General features: G+C 47.9%; 1 protein-coding gene across 1 annotated transcript; it reads left to right on the top strand.

Moving 5' to 3' along the window:
• Nucleotides 1-22,385, top strand: FKBP6 (FKBP prolyl isomerase family member 6 (inactive)). Its single transcript, XM_055408931.2, has 9 exons — nucleotides 1-57; nucleotides 156-273; nucleotides 586-675; nucleotides 1,590-1,792; nucleotides 2,990-3,109; nucleotides 8,231-8,425; nucleotides 8,549-8,658; nucleotides 10,067-10,159; nucleotides 22,021-22,385. Exons 1-8 carry the CDS (start codon nucleotides 1-3, stop codon nucleotides 10,155-10,157), a joined length of 984 nt encoding a protein of 327 aa, XP_055264906.2. The 3' UTR covers nucleotides 10,158-10,159; nucleotides 22,021-22,385.
• Nucleotides 22,386-22,986: the final 601 nt, after the last annotated feature.

The following is a 22,986-nucleotide window of genomic DNA, read 5'->3' on the forward strand; positions in this document are numbered from 1 at the left end:
ATGGGGGGCAGCGCCCGCAACCCGGGAGTCCTGCCGAGAGACGACTCCTCCAGCCAGGTGAGGGCCCGGGCGCTCGGGAGAAAGGGTTGGTTGGAGCCGCCAGAGTCAGGGTGCCCGTCCAGGGCTCTGAGGTGGTGTGTTTCATCCCCCATAAGTCTCCGTACCAGCGCTTAAGTCAAAGGATGCTGGATATTTCGGGGGACCGGGGCGTGCTGAAGGATGTCATTCGAGAGGGAGCTGGAGAGCTGGTGGCACCGGATGCTTCTGTGCTCGGTATGTATGGCGGCCGGGCCCCGGTGCCGTCTGCCCTTGGAAGGCTGGTGATGCCCAAGGGCTGGGTTTCAAGCGATAAGCGAGGGAACCCATTACTCCTTTGTGTCAGACGGCCATGAACAGGGGCTCTGGGAGGCCCATCAGCCCAGCTCTTGAGCCACGCCTCCAAAGGGCAGGCATCTAAACGTGGAGCAAAACTTTTTCCAGTCATGGGGTGGGGGGTGAGGGCCTAGTTTAAGGTACTTAACATGGTTTGTGTGTGACAAAGCGATTTGATATGGAGGCATGAGTGGTGTCTTTTCTCTTTCCTAGTGAAATATTCTGGATATCTGGAACACATGGACAAGCCTTTTGATTCTAATTGCTTTAGGAAAACTCCTCGGCTCATGAAACTTGGAGAGGGTAAGTTCAGATGAAAGTGAAAGTGTTGGGGGCTCAGTCCTGTCAAACTCTGTGACTTCTTGGACCGCCAGGTTCCTCTGTCCATGGAGTTCTCCAGGCAAGAGTACTGGAATGGGTTGCCATTCCCTTCTCCACGGGATCTTTCCCACCCAGGGATTGAACCCAAGTCCCCTGCATTGCAGGCAAATTCTTTGCCATCTGAGCCACCAGGAAGCCCAAGTTCAGATGGGAGCTGGGAAAAAAGTTGCTTGGGGGAACTGATGCAGGGCAGTGCCCAAGGACCGGAAAACTGTCCAGGGCACTTGAGTCGGTTTTTCTGAGGCTGGGTTTTGCTAAACTAGCCGTGTTGTCTTCCACATTCTCCTCTGGACCTAGGTATTTGGGAGATGGCTTCCCTGGCAGGGTTCTCTTTGCATTTGTGACGTAACCAGGGGTGCTACATATTTGTTTGTTTATTATGAAGACATTTGTTGAGTCACTATTCTATAAGGCAGAGTGAAAAGAAAGGATGTACTCATATGGTTAGAAAAGCTGGGACCAGTGTTGTAGAGATTGACACACTTCAGACAGCTAACCTGGTGAAATTTGGGGGCGGTATGAGCAGTGTGTGGTGGGAATGCTTAATGAAGGCACAGTGCATTCCAGCTGGGAATATTTCACCTCAGATGGGGTATTTGAAATGAGCCCTAAACTTTGAATGAGAGTTGGCTCAGAGTAGAAGCTGGGCATTGGGGGGGTAGGAGAACACATTGCAGGAAGAAGGAACTACGTGAACGAAGATGTCAAGGCCAGGACACTGCAGAAGCTGGAGGAGTCTGGGGGTGGTGGTGAGTTGGGCTGACAACGCAGAAGGCTTGGGATAGGCAGTGGGGGCACTGGGCAGCTTCCACTGCGTTCTTTGTCACTTCTTCCAGATATCACGCTATGGGGCATGGAGCTGGGCCTTCTGAGCATGCGGAGAGGGGAGCTGGCCAGGTTCCTGTTCAAACCCACCTATGCCTATGGAACGCTGGGCTGCCCTCCCCTGATCCCCCCAAACACCACCGTCTTGTTTGAGATCGAGTTGCTTGACTTCCTGGACTCTGCTGAGTCGGACAAGTTTTGTGCCCTCTCGGCCGTAAGTTCTAGAGCACAGATGTTAGCACTTTGATAGAGGGATGGGTTTGTGTTTCAGGTAATTATCCTACCCCACTGATGATCGTCAGCCCCAGGGTTTGACCAAGGCTCTGGTGTGGAGAGGTTGGAGGGGAGGAGTATCTCACCACTCGCTAGTGTGTGTCTGTCTGCGTGCTGCTGACTCTGATGTGTGGGTACACATGCTCGGCCAAGGTTCTGGACCAGCAGGTTGAGCTGACCTTTGTCACCATTTGCCTCGGTCTCCCTGAAAGACAGTATTTGCTTCTCAATGCTGTTTGGTTTTCAGCAAGTCAAGCATTGGTAGCTCATAACTAGGTTGACCATGTAATTTGTTGTCCAACCCAGAACCCTTGAGAGGGAAAGGGACTACTATATGAGGACACTGGGTGTAAACTGGGGTGGATGGCCTCTGTCTTAATAGAACTTTCAAACTGCTTTTCCTCTGTAGCCTCACACGTAATTGACCCGGTCCGGACAGGGCTTCTAATCGTCCGCAGTCACGTGTGCCCCTTGGCCTGCTGTCTCACACTGGCTGTACACGTGGCCTCAGATGGCCACCCCACATTCACATCTCTGTATGGTGTCTCCCCGGCTAAACTGTCACCACCGCACGCAAGAGACATTGCCTTTTTCTCATCTTTTCACAAGACAGAGGTTCTTGCAGATAAGCCAGGTCCCAGCTCTTGTGTTCTGATTTAGAACGTTTAGGGGTGGGGCCAGGACGTCTGTTTAAAAAGAGGCTCCACTGGTGATTCTGATGTGTACCCAGGGTAGAGCATCATGGTGGGAAAGACGAGCAGAGCTCTGGGCAGACCAAGACTGTCAAACGCTTGCTGGATGAGTGTTTGTCATGAGACCTGAACTTTGTGCTTGGCTAGTTCCATCAGGTTCTAATTCTATGAGAAACTGCTTCTTTAGGGAGCATCTCTGGGTAGGTCTAAACCAGTGGACTTCGTTTGGCCCTCATCCGTAAAACAGCAGTAATGACACCTACCTGCTGAGGCTTCTGTTGGGATTCCAAGATGACTCCTATGCAGGCCCCTAGCCCAGTGCTCGGCACACCCGCAGCAGCAGAGGTCGTAGTCTAAAGGGACAGACCTAACAGCTGTGGGTACACAGGCGTTGTGGCGGGGGGGCTTTCGGTTTCCTTGCTGACGTCCTTGTCTTTGATCCTTAGGAGCAACAGGGTCAGTTTCCACTTCAGAAGGTCCTAAAGGTGGCAGCTACTGAACGAGAGTTTGGCAACTACCTTTTCCGCCAAAATCGTTTCTACGATGCCAAAATGAGGTATAAACGGGTAAGACTGCTCCCGAGTGTCAGTTTCGACCCTGGAAACTTCCTTCTTACAGAGAGACTTTTATCTCTGTCCCTTCTCCTCACCTACAACTGTTAGGAAAAAGCTTACCTAAAAATCCTCAAGCCAGAGGGCTAAAAACTGGGAGAGGGGACGCAGGGTTTAGGGGAATCCAGTCATGTTTGAATATGGATGTGGTTTACATGAGTGTGTTCAGATTGTGATCATTTATCGAGCTGGATGCTTGCTTTTCTACTTGACTGTGTATTTCAATAAAAAAATTTTTTTAATTCTCTTTCTAGTTTTGGGTCCTTTACCAACTGACTTCTCTACCCCATTTGTCATGTTCGTTTCCTGTCTCTGACAGTGGACGTTCATCTAAATCTTAACTCCATTCTTGCCAAGCTTCTGACTCTGATTTGGCTTCCTGTGGAGGTTCTGCTGACAGGAATCCGCTGTTTGCTTTGTAACGCATTCATGAATATTATGGATACTTTCTGTGTGCCCACCTCTGCCCTCTAGGCTCTAGAGGCAAACAGGGTAAAGTTTAGGGGCATTCTATTTTTGTCTCATTTGCACAGTGAGCCTAAATCAGGATTTTCATCCAGCTGTAAATCACAAAATCCTGAAAAAGTTTTTCAAATAAATTAGTGATGTAGTTTTTCTCACATAAGAAGGGAGGCACTTCAAGGCCAGCACAAACAGCTGTTCCACAAAACCATCAGGGAATGTTCCAGGGGTCTCTCTGACCAACTGTCCTAAGCGTATCTTTGTTGTCTTTTTCCTTCTCAAGATGGTAGTTCAACCTGCAGCGTCCTGTGGTCATCTGGGCAGGAAGAAGGGAGGGAAGAAGAGTCTGGTGTGTGTGTTCATATTACAAGCTTTCCAGAATTTCTCCTACCCCAACTTCTCATGATATCCCGTGGTGAATGTCCGTTTGCCCTTAGCTGTATGCAGATAGGAAGCTGGAAAGTATGGTTTAATTAGTCCGTTGCTGCTTTGAATGAAATGGAGGCTCTGTTGGAAGAGGAGAGAAATACATGTTCTTTTTCTCTGACTCTCTCTTAGCATAATATCCTCTAGGTCCATACCTGTTGTCACAGATGGCGAGGTTTTGTTCTATCTTATGGCTAATTAATATTCCGTTAGGTATATATACCACATCTTCTTTAAATGTTCATCTGTTGTTGGGCACTTGGGTGGTGGTAGTCAGTCACTAAGTGGTTTCTGACTCTTTGCAACCCCATGGACTGCAGCACGCTAGGCCTCCCTGTCCATCATCAACTCTCGGAATTTGCTCAAACTTGTGTCCATTGAGTCGGTGATGCCGTCCAAACATCTCATCCTCTGTCGTCCCTTTCTCTTCCCTGCACTCAATCTTTCCCAGCATCAGGGTCTTTTCCAGTGAGCCGGTTCTGGCTACTGTAAATAATTTTTCAGTCAACATAGGGGGTATATATCCTTTCAAATTAGTGTTTTTGTTTTCTTTGGACAAATACCCAGGAGTGGAATGCTGGATCATATAGTAATTCTGTGTTTAGTTTTTTGAGTAACCATACTGTTTTCCACAGTGGCTGCGTCAATTTACATTCTTGCCAACAGTGCCCAAGGGTTTTCTTTTCTCCACATTCTTGCCAACTCCTGGCTGTTTGTTGTCTTTGATAATAGCTGTTCTGACAGGTGTGAGGCGATACCTTATTGTGGTTTGATTTACATCTCCCTGATGATTGGTGGTGTTGAGCATCTTTTCATGTGCTTCCTGGCTATATGTATATCTTCTTTGGAAAAATGTCTATTTGGATCCTCTGCCTATCTTTCAATCAGTTGTTTATTTTTTTATGTTAAGTTGTATGAGTTCTTTGTATATTTTGGATAATAACCCTTTATCGGATATATTGTTTTGCAGATATCTTCTCCCATTCATTGGTGGCCTTTTCTGTTTGTTGATAGTTTCCTCTGCTATGCAGAAGCTTTTTAATTTGATGTAGTTCCATTTGTTTATTTTTGCTTTTGTTTCCTCAGCCTGAGGAGACATACCCAAAAAAGTATTCCTAACATGGGTGTCAGAGAGCTTACTGCCTGTGTTTTCTTCTAAAAGTTTTTGGTTTCAGGCCTTACATTTTAAGGGCTTCCCTGGTGGCTCAGATGGAAAAGAATCCACCTGCAATGCAGGGAGACCTGGGTTTGATCCCTAGGTTGGGAAGATCCCCTGGTGGAGGAGGGCATGGCAACCCACTCCAGTATTCTTGCCTGGAGAATCCCCCTGGACAGAGGAGCCTGCTGGGCTACAGTTCATGGGATGCAAAGAGTTAGACCCATGATTGAGCACAGCACACAGCCTATGTTTTAAATCTTGAAATTGTGTGTGGTTTGAGTAAGTTGTCAAGTTTGATTCTTTTGCCTGTAGCTGTCCAGTTTTCCCAGAGCCATTTATTGTTTACTATTGTTGAGATATAACTCCTGTAGCATAAAATTCACACTTTTAAGAGTACAGTTCAGTAATTCTTAGTTTATTCACAAGGTTGTGCAGCCATTACCACTACTGAATTCTGGAACACTGCATTACCCCAAAAATAAACCTGTTAGCAGTTACCATTCCCTGCTATACCCTTGATAATCTGTGTTTTACTCTTTCTGTGGATTTGCTTATCTGGGATATTATGTGTAAATAGAATTATGAAGCATGTGATCCTTTGTGTTTGGCTTCTTTCAGGAAGCAAAATGCTTTCAGAGTTTATCTATGTTGTAGCATGTATTCGCAGTTTATTCCTTTAAAAAAAACTTATTTTTTAAATTGTGGTAAAATTTGCCAAACATAAATTGTACCGTCTTAAGCACTTTTAGGTATACAACCCAGTGGCATTAAGTACATTCAGAATGTTGTGCAACCATTGCCACTGCCTGTTCCAGAACTTTTTCATCATCTCAGACAAAAGTTCTTTATCCAGTAAACAGTAACTCCCACTTTTCCTGCCCCCAGCTTCTGGTAACCTCTATTCTATTTTCTGTCTCTATGAATTTATCTATTATGGGTACTCATGTAAGTGGGATAATAACAATATTTATCCTTTTCTGTCTGACTTCTTTCACTTAGCATAATGTTTGAAGTTTCATCCATGCTGTAGCATGTATTAGTATTTCATTCCTTTTTATAGATGAATAACATACTCTGTTGTGCGGCTCTTACTGGGGCTTCCCTGGTGGCTCAGACAGTAAAGAATCTGCCCGCAGTGTGGGAGACCCAGGTTTGATCTCTGGGTCAGAAATTGCTTTTCCTTGGAGAAAGGAATGGCTTCCCACACCAGTATTCTTGCCTGGAGAATTCCATGGACAGAGAAGCCTGGCAGCCTGAGCCTTTCGGGGATAGTCCATGGGGATCTTACTGCCTTTTGCTTATGTGTTCATCAGTTGGTGGACATTTGGGTTGTTTCCACTTTTTGGCTATTGTGAATAATGTTTCTAAGGACATTTGTTCACCAGTTTTTGTGTGTAGACTGATGTTTTCAGTTCTTTGGGGTACATAGCTAGGAACGCAATTGCTGAGTCATATGGTGACTTTTTGAAGTACTGCCAAATTGTTTTCCATGGTGGCTACAACTTTTCACATTCCCACCAACAATACAAGGTTCCCAGTTACTCCACATCCTCACCAACACTTACCTTCCATTTTTAAGAATGACAGACTTCCTAGTGGGTGTGAAGTAGTGTGTCATTGTGATTTTGCATTTCCCTGATGACTAATGATGTTGGGTGTCTTTTCATACGCTTATTAGCTATTTGTGTATCTTCCTAGGAGAAATGTTTATTCAAATCCTTTGCCCATTTTAAATTTGGTTGTCTTTATTGTTGAGTTGTAAAAGGTCTTTATTCTGGATACTAAATCCTTATCAAATGTGATTTGGAAATATTTTCTCCTATTCTGTGGTGGTTATTTTACTTTTGTACATTCCTGAAAAGAAGAAGATGTCTTTTTATTCAAAAGTCAAAATAAATTATCTGAAGGCATGGACAATGGCAGCAGTAAACCGCTATATGTTGTCAACTGAAATGGATAACTACCTGTTATGATGATGTTTCTTAAACATCAGTCAGCCTTCAGTCATTTTGTTCTTTCACTTTCTTGGTAGTGTCCTTTGAAGCACAGAAGCTTTTAATTTTGATGAAGTCCTGGGAATTTATTCTTTAGGTGTTTGTGCTTTCGGTGTCTTAATTTATCCAAGACTACAAAGATTCACACCCGCGTTTTCCCTGAGAGTCTTTCTCACAGTTGAGCTCTGAGGGCAAGGTCTGTGCTTCATCTTGAGTTAATCGTACGTTGTCTGAGGTCGGAGTCCACTTCATCCGCTTGCTTGTTGACATCATTTATCACAGCGCCATCTGCTGAAAGGCTGCTCTTTCTCCACTGAGTGGTGTTGGCAGCTTGTTAATGATCAGTGGATTCTAGATGCACATGGGTTTGTTCCTGGGCTCTCCATCTGCCTTGTTGGTTCTGCTCTATTGATCTGTGTGTCTGTCTGTATGGGTGCCACACTGGCTTGGTAGTAAGTTCTGAAATTAGAGTGAGTCTTTCAACTTTGTTCTCTCTCTGACCACCCTGCCTTCACCCCGCCTTTTTTAAGTGTTGTTTTGGCTGTTTAGGATCGCATGAATTTCCATATGAATTTTCAGATTAGCTTGACCATTTTTGCAAAAAAGGCATTTGAAATTTTGGCAGTGGTTGAATTGAAAATGTAGAATAATTTGGGCACTATTGCCATCTTAACAGAATTAGGTGTTTTGATCTGTGAACATGAACTGTCTTTCCATTTACTTAGATCTTCTTTAATTTCTTTCAACAACGTTTTATAGTTTTCAGTCTATAAGTGTTGCACTTTAAATTTATTGCCACTTATTTTATTATTTTTGGTGCTATTATAAATGGAGTTGTTTTCTTAATTTCATTTTTGGATTGTTGTTAAAGAAATACAACTAACTCATATATATATATTTTTTAACTCATGTATTGATCTTATGTCTTGCAACTTTGTGAACTCACTTTTTAGCTCTGATAGTGTGTGTGTATTCTTAGGGTTTGCTGTACATAAGACTACCTGCTCTTGACCACCTGTCTCTTCCTTTCCGCAGGCCCTGTTGCTCCTCCACCGGCGAACAGCACCCCCTGAAGAGCAGCACTTGGTGGAGACCGCCAGGCTGCTTGTTCTCCTCAACCTGTCCTTTACGTACCTGAAGCTGGAGCGCCCCACCATGGCCCTGCGCTATGGAGAGCAGGCTCTGATCATTGACCGGAAGAATGCCAAGGCCCTCTTCCGCTGTGGACAGGTGAGCGGGAGGGCAGGGACCTGGGCCAGAACGCGCGGGGAGCGGCCGCGGTGGCGGTCAGCTGTGTTCCTGCCATGGTGCTCTTTCCTCCAGTGTGCTTGTAACGTGTTGTCCTTTGGGCAGGCTTGTCTCCTTATGACCGAGTACCAGAAGGCCCGGGATTTTCTAGTCCGAGCCCAGCGGGAGCAGCCCTTCAATCATGATATCAATAAAGAGCTGAAGAAACTGGCCAGGTGAGACCACTGTTTGTAGGAGTACAAACAGAGAAAGAAATGTGGTGTATCTGTTTCTCTGGCCTGTTCACTTGCGTAAAGGGCTGTTTGATGTTGCCAAGCCCATGTTAGGAGGCAGCGCCCCCTAGAGCTGACTTTAGGAAGTGCTCAGCTCTCTAAACCCGCAGCTCCGGGGAGGGGGTGGGGGCCTAGAACAGAGCAAACCACACAGGTCTGGACCATTGCCCGCCTCCCTGTCCTCCTCACCAGGCAGCAGCCTAAAGCGGTGGCCAGTGTGATTTTTAGAAAGGGCAGCATTCTTCAGATATTCTTCCCTGCCAGCTGAGAACCTCTGTTCTCAACTGACTGCAGGAAGATATCTTAAAGATGCTGGTTTGATCTGTAATGGCTCTTTCAGGTCTGAGTCATTCCCTAGGATGACTCTCTTGTTACCCAGGTGATACCGATACCAGTGTCTCAGTAATGGAACTGTTCCTGATTGTGGAAGCTACATATTCATCGTAGAAAACTTTGAAAATTTCAACATAATTCCATCGCCTCATATTATAACCACTGGTTGTTTGTGTGTTTTTTTGGTGTTCTTTCGTTTCTCTTTATTGGTGAGGTTTCTCTACTTATGTTAACATTTTTAAATGTTTAATCCAGATTGCTAGTTAAAGCTTTCTTTTTTAAAAAGTATTTATTTTTGGTTGTGCTGGGTCTTTGTTGCTGTGAGCAGGCTTTCTCTAGTTGCAGCGAGCGGGGGCTACTCACTAGTTGCGATGGGGTCTTCTTTGCAGTGGCTTTTCTTGTTGCAGAGCACAGACCAGAGGTGCACAGGCTTCAGTAGTTGTGGCACACAGGTTTAGTTGCCCTGAGACATGAAGGGATTGAATCGTGTCCCCTGCTTTGCAAGGCAGATTCTTAAGCACTGGACCATCAAGGAAGCCTTGCCATTAAAAAAAAAAAAAAAAAAGCCCAAGGTGTGTGTACCTCCTGCTTGGATCCAGCTATTTGCATTTCAGGCCTTGGAGACTTACAGAAATTTCCTTTCTGGTATTTATAAATATCCTGTTAAGAAAGGTGTAAAACTTTAGGAATCTGACCATTCTTTAGCAGGAAAACCTCAAGATAAATGAGAGATCTCTGAGTATGAGGTGTTGCTCAGCTGGATGCAGCCGACAGCCTCTCTGACAGCGGCTCCCAGCCTTCGAGGCTGCTGTCTTTGCAGATGGTGGGCTTTTTGTCCAAGGGTTTCCTGCACAGCCCTCTGGGGAGCCTCCCCCATTCCCCCCTCCTCCAACATTGCATCCACCCGCTCCTGACTGGGTTTGAGGCCTGCTGAAGTTGTGGTGTTTCTGGCCCTGAGTGGAGAATTCACTTCCCGTAGATGCTGCGCTTCACTAACTACTGGGCATTTCTCCCGCAGCTATTACAGGGACTACGTGGACAAAGAGAGAGACATGTGTCACCGGATGTTTGCTCCTGGTGACGGTGGCCCTACAGCAGGAGAGAACTAAAGGTGAGCTGACACACAGGAAGCTCCAGGGTGAACCCGCCGTCCGGTGAAAATACCGTTAATGCAAAAATGCACTAAATACACCCTCCCAGAATTGTGGTTTAGCCTCACCAGTCTTAAATGAGTTCTTTTTAAAAATAATTCTATGTATTTATTTTTGGCTGTTCTGGGTCCTTGTTGCTGCATGGACTTTTCTTTAGTTGTGGGAGTGGGGGCTACCCTATAGTTTTGGTCCGTGGGCTTCTCATTGTGGAGCGTGTTTTCTAGGGAGCATGTCTGGTAGTTGCAGCCCGTGGGCTCAGTAGCTGTGGCTCCTGGGCTCTAGAGCACTGGCTCAGTAGTTGTGGCACACACGCTTGTTTGCTCCACGGCATATGGGATCTTCCTGGACCTGGGATCGAACCGGTGTCTCCTGTGTTAGCAGGCAGATTCTTTACCCCTGGACAGTCAGGGAAGCAAGCCCCAGCCTCGCCAGTCTTAATCACTCTCAGAACACTGACTTTAGGCTATAATTGGGCCAAATCAATCCATAGAAAACCTCTTTTATAATAAAGCGTTGACTGGCTCAGGTAATTTATTGAACACTGTACTGATAGCAAGCCAGAATGGTTGTCTGGGTTCAGAATGCTGTCAGGTTATCGGTTGTTTACCCTCATGATCACGGTACTGACGGAAGCTCTGGCTCACTGCCCCGCATCGTGAGAGCCCATGGGGCTGTGTGCTGCCAGGCTGGGAAAAGATCTGAATTCAGAATTTCGTGTATAAACATCACTGCTGAATGAGTATTGACTTTGCACCGTCATATGGTAGAGAAGATGTGAGTCAGATCGTTGTAAGCTAGGGGCCATCTGCCGTCTGGGTGAGAAGGTGGGCCGTTCTCGGTCCCCGAGTGACAAGTGCTGCCACTGGGAGGAGAGGAGCCCTCCTTCCTGGAGCTGTGGGCCGCTGTGGTGCAGAGGCAGGCCCATGCTGTGGGCCCTCTCAGGGAGAGTCACAGAAGCCTTGGAAGGTCCATCCAGGGCTCCGGCTAGATTCGTAGGTTTGAGAAGCCTTAAGCTTAAACATCCAACCAGTCCATCCTAAAGGAAATCAGTCCTGAATATTCATTGGAAGGACTGATTGAAGCTGAAACTCCAATACTTCAGCCATCTAATGCGAAGAACTGTTTCACTTGAAAAGACCCTGATGCTGGCAAAGATTGAAGGCAGGAGAAGAGGGCAACAGAGGATGAGATGGCTGGATGGCATCACCGACTCGATGGACATGAGTTTGAGTGAACTCCAGGAGTTGGTGATGGACAGGGAGGCCTGGCGTGCTGTGATTCATGGGGTCGCGGAGAGCCGGACACGACTGAGCAACTGAGCTGAACATGAAAGCAGCCATGCTTCATGGCTTCTGTTCACCTCCTGCACAGTAGTGAGGCTGTCCTATAGTTACTAATGTGACGGTTTGTCTGGGCTGTGAAGATGACGCTTTTCTTCATCTGGTTTTTCCCCCAAACCTGAAAGCCTCCAACCGCACCTTCCATTGAACACATTGTTAATGATGACTGATCCAGATGTCGAGGGTGGGGATGGTTGGTGACCGCGAAGTTTCCACTTACTCTGAGAACTAGAGGCGGAAGGTGCTGGGGCAGCAGGGGGCAGACGCCCGGCCCCGCAGCAGACACACCCCGCCGGTGGTCACACACCGGGTTCTGGTTTCTCCAGGACTGCATGACGTAACCTCTTGTCTGGTTTTCTGTTACTTCAGAAAATTAATGGAAACAAAATCACCTGCCTTAAACACCTGCTTGGCTTGAGTAGATAGCTCTGCTCTCTTGAGAGAAGTCAAACAAGAGACAACAAGAAAACAGCTGCCGGATGGGCTCATGGTGATAAATCTCTTCTTTGTTTCCTGCTCTGTCTCTCTACAAAAGAGGCCTGAGAGAAGAAGGCAGTGAAAAGGCCCATTCAATCCAGAGTTTTCTCACGAGTGATCTGTACACTCTTGTCTCTGCTTCATCAGAAACAGGCAGTCAGTGTCACACGTCAGCGTCACTGTCACTGCTGACCATGGCCCTGTGACCCTGGCCTTCAGGCCTTGCAGGGACACTGGTATATTCGCAGGTCTCCTGAGCTGTGAGCCAGATGACCATTGGTGTCCGGCAGAAATGGAGGCCCAGTGGCTTTTCACCATGACATTTTGGACCATGAGCTGGCAGGTCCTTCTGCTTAATGAAGAATCCTGTCCTTCCCAGGTCTGTCCTAGAAACAAGCCTTGGAAGCGCAGCGGGACAGGTTTCCTCCCTGTTGTCCTCACCTCCCACCTCTCTGCATCTGGGAGACATTTTTATCTGCCGATTCTGAGATGGCTTCTGGGGTGTCCCAAAGTCTCAAGTTTGTCTGTATCACCAGCAGATTCCCACTGCCATCGAGACTGTAACGCATTTTACCTTTTGTGTCATTCATGGTTTCTTGGCTCCCCTTTTTTGTATTGTATTTTACTTGTACCTGGTTAGTCACTTCAGACATTTAGCTTTTTATCAGTAGATTATGTCAGTAACCTAGTTTTAACTAACTAGGGTCATTTAAAATCCATTGTCTTCCAGGCTGTTAGAAGCTACTGACTTTTCTCCATCTTGTCTTCTGAAATGTTTGTTTCTTCTGGTGGAACAAGAGTCCCCTCAATTATATTCTCTGAGCCTCTGGTGATAGTAGACTTAGTTTTTTGAGATCAGTGGGCCATGTCTCTTTCACCTTTGTATTTTCTAGCATCTGGAACCATGCCTAGCATGTGATTGGCACTCAGTAAAGGTTGGCTGGATCAAGTATGAAATAGCCTAAACACCAGCCTCACCTCCTTGAATCCTTGCCTTCCCGGCTGACTCCTGTATTGGCTCTCAGGATTCATGTTCTTGCCAATAGCAGAAACCCATCCTTAACAGTGTTCACTGCAGAAGAGGTTTGCTGAGGGGATCCTGGGGGAGCTTACAGATTTGGGGAGATGCTGAACACTCAGAACCTGGCAGGTAGAGACGGAGGGCCTTGGGGAGTCCGTCCTTCCTCGCTGCCTCCTCTCCTACCCTGAGGAAGGCCCAAGCGTCCGGTTCCACAGCCTTTCTGTTATAGAGGGGTATTCCTAACCCACACCTCCCTCCTCTTCCTGAGCCAGCGCAGCTCCAGTTTGAAAAATCCCGAAGCAGGACTCTGGCTGGGTTTGGAGGGTGTGGAGTCCCGGTTACCATGTCATTTCATCCACACGGATTTCCCTGCATATCTCTAAAAGATAAGGGCCACTCTTACAGATTTTCTTTCTTTCTCTGAAATGCTTGTCTGCTCATTTGCTTTCACTTTTCCATGTTGCAGACTCTCCACAAATGGTTGGTGTTGCTTAGCTGCTTATTCACATTTAAGAATGAAACAGAAAATTTGACCAGGGGCTCTGTTTACCTGGGCAGGTCTTCTCAACTCATCCTTCTTAACTGAAGGCTGAATAGATGGGTGCCAAACAAAATGCTCTGAGATCCTTAAATACCGCAGGGAGGAGCTTAGAAATTCTGTATTATTTTAATCTGCATATCCTCAATTTCTAGTGAGGTGGAACACCTTCTTGGCATATTCATTGGTCCATGTGTTCTTTGTGCATATTCCCTATTGCTGTCCTTCGCTCACTCTTGGGTGTTTTCTTTATTGATTTGTAAGAACCACTTTCCATGTGATGGCTGTTTACTCAATGTCTGTTGGTAAGTTCACATGTTTTCTTCTGATGGTTTTGAGTATTGATACGTTTCCATGTTTGGCTGCTTTCTGTGTGGTCTCTGGAGCCCACCCTGTGCTCACACTTGGCCTGTGGGAGTAAGCAGAGGTCCGTCATGAGTGAGCAGGAGAGCTCAGGGTGAGACGGGCTTGCTGACAGCTCTTGGGGTCTGAGCATCACTCTGGGTCCACAGTGCTTTGTAATGTCCATAAGCCCTTTTAATCTTCCCAACATTTTTTGAGGGAGAAATTATCTCTATTTTACAGATCAGGGGGAGGAATAAAGCTCAGAGAATCAGACCCTTTCCCTGTGAAGGACTTTGTGTGTGTGTGTAAACAACTGTGGACACGACTGAGCGACTGAACTGAACTGAAGGGATACATTCGGAGAAGGCAATGGCAAGCCACTCCAGTACTCCTGCCTAGAAAATCGCATGGACAGAGGAGCCTGGTGGGCTGCAGTCCATGGGGTCGCTACTAGTCGAACACGACTGAGCGACTTCACTTTCACTTTTCACTTTCATGCATTGGAGAAGGAAATGGCAATCCACTCCTGTGTTCTTGCCTGGAGAATCCCAGGGACGGCAGAGCCTGGTCGGCTGCCGTCTATGGGGTCGCACAGAGTCGGACACAATTGAAGCGATGTAGCAGCAGCAGCCGGAGAAGGCAATGGCAAGCCACTCCAGTACTCTTGCCTAGAAAATCCCATGGATGGAGGAGCCTGGTAGGCTGCAGTCCGTGGGGTCGCTAAGGGTCGGACACGACTGAGCGACTTCACTTTCACTTTTCACTTTCCACTTTCACACATTGGAGAAGGAAATGGCAACCCACTCCAGTGTTCTTGCCTGGAGAATCCCAGGGACGGGGGAGCCTGGTGGGCTTCCATCTATGGGGTCACACAGAGTCGGACACGACTGAAGTGACTTAGCAGCAGCAGCAGCAGCAAACAACTGTAACCATTTTCTTTTGATTTGAAATGTAAACCCCCAGATGCTGTTTGAGGCTTTGAATACATTCAGCTTCTTTCTCCAGCTGGGGCATTATCACTGATTGCTCAGGGATTTTTTTTTATTCCTTTCTTAGGTGTTTAGGAATTTCCTCCCTCTTCTTTGCTCTCCATACTTAAGAGAAGTTGAAGCCTTTAGGTTACAGAATTAAGATTGAGCCATGTTGCTTAGCTAGCCTCAGGGAAAGAATTTCCTAACAGATTTTTTGAAAGTGTTTTCTGGAAAGTCAGAGAGGCTCAGGTAGAAATAAAGGCTAATAATAAGCTCCTGTAGTTAAGGTTCTAGGGTTCCTTTAGTCCTGGTCAGCGAGTGTCGGCCAGAGTGAACCCTGGAGCTACAGGTGCCACAGAACTCAGTGCCGAGGCTCGGGGGTCCTCTGGGGTCAGGGGTTCCCTTGTTCCAAAATAGCCTTCCTGTGTCCGGCCTGCACTGGTCAGTTGCCAGGAAACCCTAGGAGCAGATCATCATCCCTCACAGTGTGTGACCAGATTCAGATGAGAATCTGCTTGATCCTGTTCTTCCCAAAGGGATTAAGGAGAAACTCAAATCCACTGTAGAGTCTATAAAGGTATTTCATGCCTCCAATTAGACGCGTCTGAGTCCTGAATAAATAGTAACTTGCCTCAGTGTGTTTCTGTGATTTTATATGTTGTCAGTTCTGATTGATTTTCCCTGCCTCTCCACTTCTTACTCCTCCCAACAGAGGTGTTTTCCTGGGAGTAACTGGGCATCCATCCTTTTGTTGGATGAGGGTCGTGCCATTTTCCAGACAGACCGTTAGATAGTCTCTTGATCTATAAGAAATCTTGAAATGCCTTTTCCTGCAGCTCAGGAGATCTCTGGCGTCGTCCCTTTGTTGTGTGACTGTAAACACCCTACTCGGGCTGGCGCCTTGTGATGCGCCCCTTCCCGGGAAACACGCCCGCCAGCAGCGTCTTCGGCCCCTTCACCTCTCTCCGCAGCCCTTTTGGCAGCCGTTGTTGCTGCTGTTGTTCAGTTGCCAAGTCACGTCCCACTCTGTGTGACCCCGTGCACTGCCCACGGCAGGCTGCCATGTCTCTCACCACCTCCCAGAGTTTGCCCAAGTTCGTTCATCTCCATCAGGTCAGTGATGCCATCCAACCGTCTCATCCTCTGTCGCCCTCTTCTTTTGCCTTCAGTCTTTCCCAAATCAGGGTCTTTTCCATTGAGTCAGTTGTTCTAATCAGGTGGCCAAAGTATTGGAGCTTTAGCATCAGTTTTTTCAAAGAGTATTCAGGGTTGATTTCCTTTAAGATTGACTGGTTTGATCTTCTTGCTTTCCAAGGAACTCTCAAGAGTCCTGACAGCCGTGACAGGCCCCGAACCCACTGCCAACTGAGGTTTAGTTCTGGGCTCTTAGTGAGGGAGGGATCAACGAAGACTAGTTACTTAAATTCAGGAGATAAACTAGGTTCTTTTTCCCAATCTTCAGTGATTATCGAAGTGCCCTTACCTTTCCGTAGGGGGCTGCAAAATGGGAAATCTGGATTCTCAGACTTAGCTTGCTTTCTGTGCCATCAGCCGAGTCACTGATCCCCTCTGGGCTGCAGTCTTGCTGTCTGTGCGATGCAGCGATCAGATCTTTAAGATCTCTCGGTACCTCCTTCGTTCCCGTCAGATGTTGGCTCAGTCTGTTTTTAATTTCTTGGATTCGTAATTACCTAATTATGAATAAGTGTGGGTTCAGGCCCTGACTTAGATAAATAAGATACAGGCACATCGTGAAAGAAGCGAGCATCAGTAGTAAAGAATTAACATGAAGTCACCCAGGAGGAGGTGTAGAGAGAAGATGGACCCTGGGAGCACGACACAGAACCGAGAGGACAGGCTGGGAGCCTGGGGGACAAGTGGGAGGTTTAGCTGTGAAGGCACTGGTGGGCTTCAGGGAGCCACACACGTGCCCCTGAGTAGTTGTGTGTCCTACACAGAGAGAGGCAACAGCTGCTGTCAGCTTCACAGCGGGGTCTCTGACACCAGGAGAGGCAGAAGCAAAAACAGGACAAAAGAAACCCTCTGGGGGTGAATTTCAGAGAGGAGTGACCAGCAGTGTCACGCACACCAACACAAAGGCCAGGACTGAAAGTGGGGGGGGATGTAGGCAAGACCACGCGCCTACCCCCAGGCGTACTGAGAGCAGGAAGTGCACGGCAGAGAGCAAGCCAGCATTGCTGGCTCAGCCTCCTCAAAACCTGGTTGCTGGGGCCCCTCCCCAGGGACTCAGATTCAGCAGCTTGGCTGGGGCCCCAGACTTGCTGCTTGTAACGAACTTCCAGGTGATGTGGATCAGCTGGTCTGTGGAGCTTTCTCAAGACATCTCATGAGAAGAGGAAAGGAGCGGGTGCAGGGTAATGAGACACGGAGCAGTGAATGATGCAAACCTCGTTTGGAAACGAGGGTGGCCGTCGGGGGCGTGTCTGGCCCCTGTCTGCCATATATTCTGTCTTCCCTTGTGCTGTGGCAGTGATGGCCGTGGGCGCTGCCGGTGTCATCGGAGGAAGTGTGCTGAGTCCGGGGCCACCCCCGGTCAGGGCAGGGGCCCGGGTGCTCTCGGGTTCAGTTTACACCTAGAAAGCGCAGGCTTCGGGGGGCCACTCAGAGAGCCCAACGCGTGTTCCTGGCAGGAAGGGAGCACTCCGTGATGCCTGCCCCACGCCAGCGCTGAGAAGCAGAGAAGTAGCTGGGGTGGGGTGTGGGCCAGAGATGCCGAGGGGACCACAGCAGGAGGAGGCCATGTAGAGCGGCCGCCAGCGGCCAGGCCATGGCAAGGACAGGCAGATGAAGGCGGGCCCAGCGCTGAGGGCTGGCTTTGAGTGGCGGGGGGCGGGAGGGACAGGGAGGGGGCCGCCGAGGCCAGAGGGCACAGCCAACTGGTGGGGTGGCCCAACATCACCTCGTGGAGTACGTGAGGGGGCTTGGGCTTCTGGTAAAATTCTTCTCTCTCAGTTGGATGTTTGAGATACCCAGACTAGGTTGTTCCGATTGAGTGATGCATTTTGAGTTGGAGAACTAGTTCAGTGGATTCGGGGAGGGTCTAGGAATCTTCACCTTTTTGTGCATTATCTGGGACTTGAAGAGGGATCTACAGCTTTCACCAGTTTTTCAAAGGCTGTATGACCCACAGGAGGTGAAGATCCACTGTTCTAGAGGTTTCTCAAGACACTGTTCACGTCTGCCCGCTCACTGTGGCCCACAGGCTCTAGACCAGGGCTGTGGATGGGCAGCGCTGGTCCACAACGCTGTGGGAATTGCTTTTATCTGCCCTGCCCTCTGCCCTTTATCCTAGGGTTTCAGACAGAGACACCCCAGGCTCCGCAGCCTCCGGCTCCAGGTCCCAGGATTACATCACTTCCCTGTCTTCTCATTACGTTCTCACACCCTTCTCTGATTACTGCCCACTATTCTGTGCAGCTACTGTGGACACCGATTATATCATTGCTGGAGCTTCTATTTCACAGTGACTGTGCCTTTTTCCCCAGGCCTGGGGTTCACTCTCCTCAGAAGCAGCTTGTTTAGTATTAATATATTCAGCTGGAGTCTGCCCTCCTGGACCTTTGTCTGTGTTGCCTGCCCGAGTCTGACTTCTGCCTTTGTAGGTCTCCTGGCTGATCTTTGCTTGAGCCCCGGGTACATGACGGCTTTCTCTCTGCCTTCTGCACCTTAGTATGCAATGAGTATTGCATTTTCAGAATGAAATGTGAACTTTTTTATTTTGATGCATTTTCGTTCATGCTAAAGTGTCCCTTTTTATTAGTTTCAAATTGAAAATTCTGTTGACTGAACTTCACAAACCCCAGTGTCTGATCTTGGACTTTGTCCTTGCCCATCTGCATCCTCAGGCGCACGTTTGTGCTGCATGAATATTGAATACAGGGCTTATTTCTACAGTCAGTGCGTGGGACACAGACTGGATTGAGCTTTTGTTCTCATTGATGATGATTAAACTTTTAATTGTGGATATTATCAAACCTGTTCAGATTTAGAAAGAATAGCGTGACAGTGTGGTGATCAGCATTCTGCTGTTCTGTTTCTTCTACCACCACCACCCCCCCGCCCTGTAACTTTTTGTCAGTATTTTAATTTAAATTATAAAAACACTATGTGCTTATGGTTTTAACCCAGAAGGTGGAGAATAAAACCTCCCGTTTTCTAGAGGTAACCACAGATGTTTCTTATGTGTCCTTCCCAAAGCATTTCTGTGAACATTCAGGATTGTGGGTGTCTATGTAATCTTCCACACAAGTAGAAGGTATACATTTCGTACCATAATGCAATTTGGGTGTTTTCTAGGTTAGCATACAAAGAGCTGCCTCAATTTAAGAAAACAAGTCAGTGGCATTCCATCCTACGAGGGAATGATCATATTCTTAACAGTGATTGATAGGTAGGTGGATGGATGAATAGGTAGACAGACAGATGACATGGTTATCCCCTCAGCTGGGTTTTCTGTGATGTTTGTTTAAATGTTATGTCACTGGGTGATACACATGTAACTTCAACTGATCCAGGAGTCACTAAAGTGACCTCTCAAGCGTCTGTACCAGCTTATATCCCCTTCAGTGCTGTTGAGATTCCATTATTTAGTTTTGCCATCGTTAGTATCGTTAGATGTCTTAAGCTTTGCCAGTTTGGTGCATCCAAAATGAGACCTTGTTATTAGTATTGACATGCCCCTGATCAAGCATCTTTTAAGATGTTCAAGTGTCCTTTCTGTAAATTGCCTGTTTCTCTGTAACCAAACACCTTTCTGAGTTTTTCAGGTTTTTTGGGTTTTGGGTTGTTTTTTTTTATAGTAAAATGTCAGTTGCTTCCCTGGATACTCTAGGCATATGATTGTCACACTCAAATAATGGTAACTTTGTCCTCTGCTTCCCGCCTTCTCTTATCTTGGAGCCCGTCTCCCCCATGGGCTGAGTGCTTCCAGAATAGCGCTAGATGGGGGTGGCTGCTCAGCGTCGCACCTTTCGTGACCATGTGGGTGGACCTGTTGCTGCTGTACTGCTCAGCATGGTCCAGGCTTTCAGTGGAGATACAGTCTTCTCTGTCATGCTAAGGAAATGTTTGTATACTCAAGTTTCTATCAGGAACAATTGTTACCAAATGCCTTCCTGTCACAAAGATAAACTTCTTTTTTTTTAACCTTTGACCTATTATTATGGTTTATAATGTTGAATCTTTGCAGTAGGGATAGAAATATTGTGCATTTTTAGCTGGTTGCTTTGGGAGAGGACTGAGTGCCTTTAACACAAAAGAGCATATTCGTTCCCTAAGCAGACACAGTCATGGGACATTCTGTAATGAAAGACCTGTAAGCTGAAGAGAATTGGAGGCAAAAAGAAACTGCATTTGCTCTTCATAGGTTAACAGGAGTCCTCGGTTTTCCTTGGGCTGCTTGATGAGTGCTGGCACAGGCGAAGGGGCTGCTCTTCCTGCTGTGGTTCTTAAGCCCCGCAGTCTCTTCCACAGAGCAGCCAGACTCATCCTTTTTAAAAAGTCGGTTCTCTGTTCAGAAGCTCCAGTGACTCCCACTGCACAGAGTAAAACCGAAGCGCTTTCAGTGCCTCCGTGGCCCACACGGCAGGCCCCTTGCTGGCTTCCTTCCTCGTGGCTCACTCTACTTTGCCCACGCTGACCTCCTGGTGCCTCACACTCTGCAGCTGTGTTCTTGACTCTGGGCCTTTGCACTGACATTCCTCCAAGCTGGAAAGCCCTTCTGACTATTCAGAGCTCAGTCTGCTTAAATGTCGCCCCCTTGGAGAGGTCTTTCCAGTTACTTTATGTTAAATAACAACTGACGTCCTTCTGTGTCCCCATAGCCTGCTGATTTTTCTTCACAGCAGTTATGTGTTTTGGTTTATCTCTTTATCCCACTGAAGAACGTCCCAGGAGGTTTGTCAGTTGCATTTCACTGGTGCCATGTTTTTCTGTAATGTACTATAAAGGGCAGCCAAGCAGGCTGAGTCAGCAGAGTGCCACAGCACTTAGAGGCACAGAAAAGAACTCTTCCTGGTAGATTTAAATGAGCAGCAAGATGGGCATCCTAAGAAAGCACTGGTCTCCTCTCTTGCCCGCACTGGCCCACCTGCTTCTGCCCGGGGCTCAGGTTGAGGGGACAGTCTCAGGCAGGTCTCTCTCCCCTACTCAGAAGCTGCTGTTCAGCAAGACGGCAGTGAAGGATGTGCTCTTAACTGTGACCCCCCTCCCCGCAGCCCTGGACACACACAGGCCCCAGGGCCCCGGGCTGGGCCGACACGTCAGCCAGCACCCACCCCTGTGTGCCAGCATTTCCCACGGCTCTGGGCCCTGCTGGGGCGGCAGTGACTGCAGAACCACCACCGCAGAGCCCTCGGTGGATTGTCCTACTAGCTTTCGTTGTGTTCCCACCGTCAGTCGAGGTCATACCAGTCTTGCAACAGCTCAGTGAAGTATATCCTGTAGGAGTGTTTGATAGGTGTGGAAACAGGGGGTACGACTGGCCCAGGATCACAGAGCCGGAAATAGTGGAACCGGGAGTCCACTTGGATCTCCTGGCTCTGGAGAAACTACCACACTGTCCCTGCTGTCAGCGCCCGTGTTACCAGCCTCTGTGGTGAAGCCAGCTGTCCTGTGGAACTGTCTGGGTGAGGCCTGTCCAGGCGTCTTGTCTGGTTACACCCCTAGTGGTCAGTGCTGCCCAGCATGTGTCCCAGGGGTTTCATGTGTCCCCTGAAAGCAGCCGCTTGTACATTTGGCCCTTTGGGAGTGCTTTTGACATACTTGAGTGGTTGAGGATGTGTAGCCCTTGTGGAACAGTCAAGATGGACCAGTGAGGAGAGCTCTGCCCACACTCAGGAGTTAGTCATCTATCTGGGGGCTTCATCTGAACAGTGAAGTTGAACTGGATGGTCTCAGAGGCCCTTCTGTTCTGATTTTCTGAGATAGTGTTCTTGAAGTTTCAAAGCCACGTTATTAACAGGTCACCATTTCCCAGGACCCACCCCTTAGGGCCCTTGCCCCCTAGGGGCATCTGTCTGTCCCTGGTTCCCCTCCGGACTCAGACCCAGGACTGGCTCTGGCGCCCTCTGGGACGGCTCTGTTGCTAACTGCTGTGTTTGATTCCTAGATTTCGCAGCTAATGACAAGCGAGAGAAGCAAGGCTGCCCGGAGTTCTCCATCATTACGGGAGGTGGGCAGAGCGCTTTCCGGAAGGATCTCCTCAGGGCAGACTGTGTGCATGACCTGCTTGGAAGAGGGGCTGAGTTTCTGCAGTCCCAGGCCCCGGCCCGTCTGTGACTGTTCTGCTGAAGTGTTTTCACAGCTGCTGCTTTCTGTTTCATGTTTTCATGCAGAGGAGGTGAAAGGGTAGCTACTGACAAGTCGGAGATTGCTATTTTTTAAGGCAATTGCTTGTTTTTTCAAATAGAATTAGTCCTTGGCTTTTCTCCAGTCCCAGCCCCCTTCCTGCTGCTCACGTCCCTGGGTGAATACAAATAGGGATTGCTTTGTGTATTTTGTAGGGCTCTCAGTTTTGAAAGGAGAGAATTATGTTACAGATGTTTTTGTTGTAAGTAAATAAAACACTTCCTTGTCTTTGCAAGATCCAGTGTAAATTGTGTTGAGTTCAACTAAACTTGGGAAGTCAGTAGGTCGGGTAGAGGAACAGCTACTCACTGAGACCAGTTGGATCAGCAAGAGTGCGAGTTGGGTTCGGTTTCTGGAGCCACAGCAGTCCTTTTGACCTAAGGGTGAATGCTTGTGCATTTGCATTGGGGTTCCATTGAAGTCTGCTCCCTTCCATGGGGAGCTGTTTCAGGAGAGTTCATTGGAAACCTGGGAGCCAGCCAGTCCTCCTGCACTGTTGTGGACTTCGAGTCTTGCAAAAATGTGTGTGTGTTGAGGTGTTACAAAGCCAGCCTCCCCGTGGTGTCTCAGACAGTGTGGTGCTGGGTGGTGACAGCTGCCACCTGAGGGTCCGCCTGGGGCCCTCACAGCATCGCTGCCACTCATTCTTGGTACAAGTCTGGGAGGTGAGCAGTGGCTCTGTCCTGACAGGAAGGAACAAACTGGCCTCGAGGGACTTTGACACTGC

Source organism: Moschus berezovskii, chromosome 27 (genome assembly GCF_049115385.1).
Source record: "Moschus berezovskii isolate FMDL1 chromosome 27, NW_MosBer_1.0, whole genome shotgun sequence".
NCBI classification, from domain to species: Eukaryota; Metazoa; Chordata; class Mammalia; order Artiodactyla; family Moschidae; genus Moschus; species Moschus berezovskii.

What these genes read in the sequence shown, in the direction of transcription:
- FKBP6 (XM_055408931.2), top strand. Translation starts at nt 1, where the DNA reads ATGGGGGGCAGCGCCCGCAACCCGGGAGTCCTGCCGAGAGACGACTCC. An exon ending in GCTCATGAAACTTGGAGAGG is followed by an intron (nt 676 to 1,589) that starts GTAAGTTCAGAT and finishes CACTTCTTCCAG; the next exon opens with ATATCACGCTATGGGGCATG. An exon ending in CCCTCTTCCGCTGTGGACAG is followed by an intron (nt 8,426 to 8,548) that starts GTGAGCGGGAGG and finishes TCCTTTGGGCAG; the next exon opens with GCTTGTCTCCTTATGACCGA.